Source organism: Hipposideros armiger, unplaced genomic scaffold (genome assembly GCF_001890085.2).
Source record: "Hipposideros armiger isolate ML-2016 unplaced genomic scaffold, ASM189008v1 scaffold_4, whole genome shotgun sequence".
Taxonomy (NCBI): domain Eukaryota; kingdom Metazoa; phylum Chordata; class Mammalia; order Chiroptera; family Hipposideridae; genus Hipposideros; species Hipposideros armiger.
This window is the reverse complement of record NW_017731354.1, coordinates 3,767,944-3,773,943: the sequence shown is the minus strand read 5'-3', so window position 1 is coordinate 3,773,943 and position 6,000 is coordinate 3,767,944. Positions and strand designations below refer to the sequence as shown.

Sequence of the window (6,000 nt, the reverse complement as noted above, 5' to 3'; positions counted from 1 at the left end):
TGCAGGGCCTGGGCGTCATCCACGCCTACGACAGGAAGGAGGACTGCATCAACAAGTGAGCTCTGTGCTGGGGCTCCCGCGCTCAGCTGACCCCAGCGGGAGGTCACAGCAGCCGATGGCTGGTCTGGCTCCGAGAAGGGAAGTGTGGGCTGCTGGGGGCTGACCGCAGACGAAGATCTGGCGGAAACGAGGAGGAGCTGCCCTTGGACACCTGGTCTTCCTTCCCGGTGTCCGGGGCCCCAAAAGACGCGAGCTCATTGACAACCTCAGTGTGAGATTTGATATGTCTTATTTTTTCCACGCTAAAAGTAAACCGCGTTCAATTTAGGCACATAGGAGAAAACAGAAAAAAGGAAAACACAATCATCCATAGGTCCCCAACCCAAATCCTATTAATATTTTCATATATTTTCTCCCAGTCTTTTTTGTTGTTCTATTTCTGAAGGATTTATGATCATTTTGGTCCTGTTTTAATTTTAAATAGCAGTTTTCATGTGATTACATATTCCTTGTCAAGATTAGTCTTCAAAGGCCACATTGCATTTCACTTCATGGATAGGCCAGGTTCTTTCTTTTTAAGATGTAGGGGCTGGGTTAGAAAAATTTTCTGGAGTCTTCCAGCTCCAAAACTCTAAAACACCTTATAATCACTGTGTATCAATCACAGTAGACTCACGGAGGGAACAAAGAACTCCAGAGTTTAGGTGCTTAACACGATACATGTTTCTTCTCCCCCAAGTCACAATTGAATGGGGGTCCATGGGGTAGGGCAGGAGACTCTGCCCCACACTCAGGTACACTGTGTCTTTCCATTGGGGCTTGTCCCATCTCGAGGGTCTTGGGGACTTCTCCAGGGTCCTCTGTGCCTAACTGGAAGATAAGGGGAGAGATGTGGGTGGAGGACCCATGGGACATTTTTATTGGGTCATCATTTCTGCACATTCATTGGTCAGATTCCAGTCACATGGGCTCACCTAACTGCAAAGGAGGCTGGGAAATGTAGTCCAATTGTGTGCACAGGGGGAAAATAAAACGGAGTTTGGTGAATCTGTAGGAGTCTCTGCCACAGTGATGTTCTTTCCCTTCCTCCCTTATATTTTCCTTCCTTAAAAACCTAACACACACTTCAAAGTTCGCGTCTAATTCTCTCTCTCTTCCTGCAATTCGCCACCCAGGATCTCAATGTGGGCTTGGCGTCCCAGCTTGTCTTTGGTTCACTCAGCAGCTAGTCCTCTGGCTAGTTTGACCTGAATGTCACCTGTCAGGAAGTCCTGCGTCACACAGTGAGCCTTCCAATGTCCTGGGCATGGGGAAAGGCTTCTGCCTGCAGCGCCGTTCCTCGACTCATGACAAACAACACAGACGGAGTGTTGTCTTCCTGCAGAGTCTCCTGCAAGGCTCCCCGAGAGCCCTGCAGGGGAGCTGAGCCCTGCGCGACTGACAGGCCTTCCCTCTCTCAATGCTCTTTCCATGGACTTTCCGGAGGGCTTGGGCTTCTGACAAGCATTGCTTTTGCCACCGGACAAAAATGCTAAAGCATTAATTAAAAAAAAAAAAAAAAAGGTTTGAGGTCAAAAGGTCCCATTTGGTCCCATCCTGTGAGTCTGTTTCTGTGCGATCTACCCAACCACACAGATTAGACCTGCAACGGCGTCCAAGTCGCTTACGCTGCCGGTTGAATGTGTAGGCTTTACAGCTACGTGACAGAAACCCTGTGGTGTTGACAGGAATATTTTAACGAAGCTCTAGGGAGGCCAAGTTACAGGAGACAGGAAGGAGAAAGGCGCTGTAGGGCCCAGCCTGGCCGGTCAGGGGAGCTTCCCAACAGATTCCTTTGGCGAATCTGAGGACAGGGTGGAACAGTAATGCCCGGGGACGTTTGTGGCTGTGCCAGTGGAGGACGCTTAGCTCTCCAGGGGTTTAAACATTGAAACGTTTTCTTTTTCTCCCCCAATCATTTCTACCAGTTATTCCCAGTGGGTCAGGGGAAGCCTCCGTGGCAATTGAATCTGCTGTCTCTTTTGGTTTGTGCTTAGCTCAGTCCAGTTGAAATTTCAATCTTGAACAGATTCAAGACACAGCCTCCCTCTCCCACCAAGGGCCTCGGAGTGGCCACGCTGTGCTGCGTGTGTGTGTTGGGCGTGGGGGCAGGTGTGCCGGGGGGAAGCACCGGGTCTGTTCTTGTAATCACCCTCTCCCTTTTCTCTGAGCCCGGTCCTCTGATGCTGGTGCAGGGGAACGGGGTGGGGAAATACATGCTCAGGTGACCGCCATGTCTGGGCCATTCTCTCCTCTCTGCTGCTCCAGCTCCCTGTGCAGATGTGGGGTGGCAGGGTGGGGACCCCAACAGGACCAGCTCCCTAGCAGCTTTGCGAAGGCATTGCCGGTGGGCGAGATCTGCCTGGGTCTTCCCGTGAGCTCCCCCTGGCAGCCTCACACTGTGTTCCTTGGATGTGGGGCTTCTTGGCCTCATGCTGAGCAGCGGAGGATCAAGACTGCAGCCCAGAGGCCATCTCCCCTTTGCACTCCCAACTCCAGGAACTGCAGGAAGGGGCTGGCTGTGCCTCTGTAGACCGGGGGCACAGAATGAGCAGCTCCGGGGGTGGCTCGTGCCTTCATCCCTTGGCGGTGTCATTCTGTCACTCTGTCCTGTGCGCCTTCTCCTTCTCGGCTCATAGCAGGAGTCCCCAGCTTTGTAAGAAATGATCTTGAATCTTCTTTCTCTTCTTTGGGGAGGGGGACCAATCGAGTAGCCTCCCTTCCCTCCTGTACCATCACAAACATTGGCTGTCCCTAAACGTAACGTCCTCCACAACCCACTCCCACCCTTTGTATAGATCAAGAAGCAATGGTCAACCCACAAGGTCTTTGCGGGTGGCTGACTCCCAGATACTGGTCCTTTGAAGGTGGAGCATGAGGTCTTCAACCCCTTTTGTTCTCAGCTGTGGGTTTCAGTTGCCAGTTCTGGGAAAGACAGCAAGAGCCCACTCAGCACCTACTGCCACATGGGGTTCCTCAGAACACATGCAAATCAAAGATTTTCAAGAGCGTGGGTGTACGCTCATTTTTGTGAATGTGCATTCGCCCTTGAGTAAGAATCCCCCTTGCCTTCTTCCTCCAGTAGCCCTAACCCTAGGTCTGCGGAAGCACCACCTGATCTCCTGTTTTGTCTGATTTCTTGATTTTAGATTTAAGATGTTAAATGATGAAAACTCCAGCCACCTCCTGTACTTTAACTGTGCTCTCAGGTGGTTTGCTCTCAGAATGGATGTCCTCATGAACATCGTCACCTGCATTGTGGCCTTGTTGGTGACCCTGAGTTTCTCCTCAATCAGTGCATCATCCAAAGGCTTGGCGTTGTCCTACATCATCCAGGTAATGCCTGGCGTGGGGGCTGTAGCATAGAGTGTGTCAGGGAGAGCGGACGTAATAGAAAGCCCAACCCAAACGGGTTTAAACCAAAGGAGAGCTAAGTGGTTCATAACTTTCAAAGCTCTGGCGGTGTTGTGGGCTTCAGGCATGGTTGGATCAAGGCCCCTGGCTTTGTCCTCCTCTGATGACTTCCTTCATGGCAGTGGTGATCAGCAGCCTCTAAGGGCCATACCAGGAAAAGAGCAGGAGGCATGCATTTCCCGCCCTAGCCACTGAACAAAAGCCCTGTGCTTCACTCTCACTGGACTAATGTAGGCATCCCAGAGCAAATTAGTGGCTTGACAGGATTGGGGTCACTGGTTTAGGCCAAGAGGTGGAGTCACACTGCATCTTCCCCCAGGTCACCCAGCTGCCCCGTAATGGGGAGAGGGAAAGGATTGGGGAGAGCCACCCATGATGTCCGTGACAAACGATCGCGGACTCCTCCTCTGGTTGCTTTGGTTTTCTTCTTTTGAAAAGTAGTAATAGTGAGACACATGCCATTTATTATATTTCAGACACTGTCCTTTAACATAAATTATCCCCACAACGGCCGTATGAGATAGGTGCTGCCATACTCCCCATTGAACAGAGGAGGAGACTGACGCTTAGAAAGACTTGCCCAGGATCACACACCTGTCATGTGTGAGAGCCCGTGTTTGAAACCATGTCATCTGGGTCTGATCCCATCTGAGACTGAATCTCTTTCCTTGACATACGCCCCATGTTCTTCTCTCTGCAACTCTCATCCTCGGCGCTCTGAAACCCCAGGATGTCGTATCTGAGTGTGGGTCCTTTTTCATTTATTCTGTTCAAGGTTGTGGGTTACTTTACACTGACGTCAATTCTCTCTTCGAGTTGGAAAAAATTCTCCTTTTTCTCGTCTTGACAATTTCCTCATCCCCTTTTCCTTTGTTTTCTCTTTCATAGTGGGTGAATATTGAATTGCTGGCATCAACAATTTCTTGTTTCCTCTGTTTCCTTTCTTTTATCTAAAAGTCTCCATGTTCTTGTCTTTTTATCTTTATCCTGGGAATTTTCCTTGGCTCCGTCATTTAGCCATTCTTTTGAAATTTAAGTTTGGCAATCATATACTTGTCTCCTTAATTTTTATAAACTGTTTCTCAGTCTCTGAGTTTTTAAAGGAATCGCTTTTATCTAGATGCGATATGTTTTTCTAAATTTCTCTGAATATATTAATTCGAGGTTCCCTCCCTTCCTTAAACTATCCCCTCTCCTTTGACTGATATCTGTTTTTTTTTTCCAGAATCAGTTGTTCTTTTCATTTATCTGGTTCTTGCTCTTTTGTACCATTGGTTTTGTCCATGTCTCTCTTGATCCATTTGTATTTGAGGGTGAGGGACCCGGTGGGGTTTTCAGGGTTTCCTTGGCCTTTGTATGCCTTGCTGGGTCTCTCCTGATGCGAAGTTTTTAAATATGGGTGGGTGGGGAAGGCTTTTGCACAGCTGGCTTCCTTTCAGGAAAGCAGCCAGGGGGCTGGCCTTTAGGAACCCAAATGTTGGATTTAAGGGGTTTTATCTAGGGTACTGCTCTGGGAGCCCAGCTTATCCCCAGGTAGTTCAGTCAACTTTTTTAGCACAGTGTGTGTGTGTGTGTGTGTGTGTGTGTGTGTTGGCCTAGGGATGAAGTGTCCAGCTACCTCTGGTTGGGAGTGCTTGTCCATAAACTGACTAGTCAGTAGCCTCTTCGTGGGCCCCTCGTGACACCTGGAGCCTGAGTCCTGCTAGACAGGGCACCCTGTACCCTGCTGAACATTCTGCCTCCGTTCTAGCAAAAGGCTTTCATCCTTTTTCCAACGTCCGGAAATTTGTAACTCTCTCCTGTAATGATCTCTCTCCCCAACCCCCATGCTGTTAAAGGCCTCTTTTTTCCCCCTGAAGAATCTGTTATCGTTTTAATGGTATTTTGGGAAGGAGGAACAAAAATATATTCTCAGGACTCTGTCTGAAGTGGGATGTTTCCATTTGTTGCCTAGAAAAGCACGAGGCAGATGCTGCTGCAGAATTCCCTCCGTTAGCCCACGTGAAACAGCTTTCCTCAGCGGAGGCCATGCTTTTGGGGGCGACCATCAGCTTCCCTTGAGATTGTTTTCAAACATTCCTGCCAGGTTGGGGAACAATGTGCACACACTGAGATCTAGGGGGACGTTCTCCTCCAGCTGGCTGTGTGGCTTTATTAAGTTTGGAGAACACAGAATCCAAATAACAGAGCATCCCCTGAGCACGGAGAAGACTTCCTAGATGAATGAGAAATTGGTGTGAAGTCCCGCAGAGCAGAGAGTGAATGCAAAGGGACGTCACGTAACGTCACAGAGGAGAATAAGCAGTTACTGGGGCCAATTCTAAACCCTTGGAGAGCTGCCCAGGGGCCTAAGATGCTGATACTGGCAAACTTGACAAAATATGTACATGCCCTTCTCAAGGTCAGGGTTCATTCATTCATTCAGCAGCTATGCACTGAGCATCTACTGTGAGGCAGGAACTGTGCCAGCTGCTGCGGGTCCAGCAGCGAGCGAGCTGGACAGGTCCCTGCCCTCACGGCGCTCATATCTATCTAGTTAGATATAAA

At 49.4% G+C, this 6,000-nt stretch overlaps 1 protein-coding gene across 1 annotated transcript in view; it reads left to right on the top strand.

Moving 5' to 3' along the window:
- The window catches only part of LOC109383631 (multidrug resistance-associated protein 9-like), a 57,436-nt gene that overhangs the window by 41,875 nt on the left and 9,561 nt on the right, over positions 1-6,000 (top strand). The window contains 2 exon segments of the mRNA XM_019644236.1: positions 6-55; positions 3,219-3,380. Of these exon segments, the coding sequence (XP_019499781.1) occupies positions 6-55; positions 3,219-3,380 (212 nt within the window).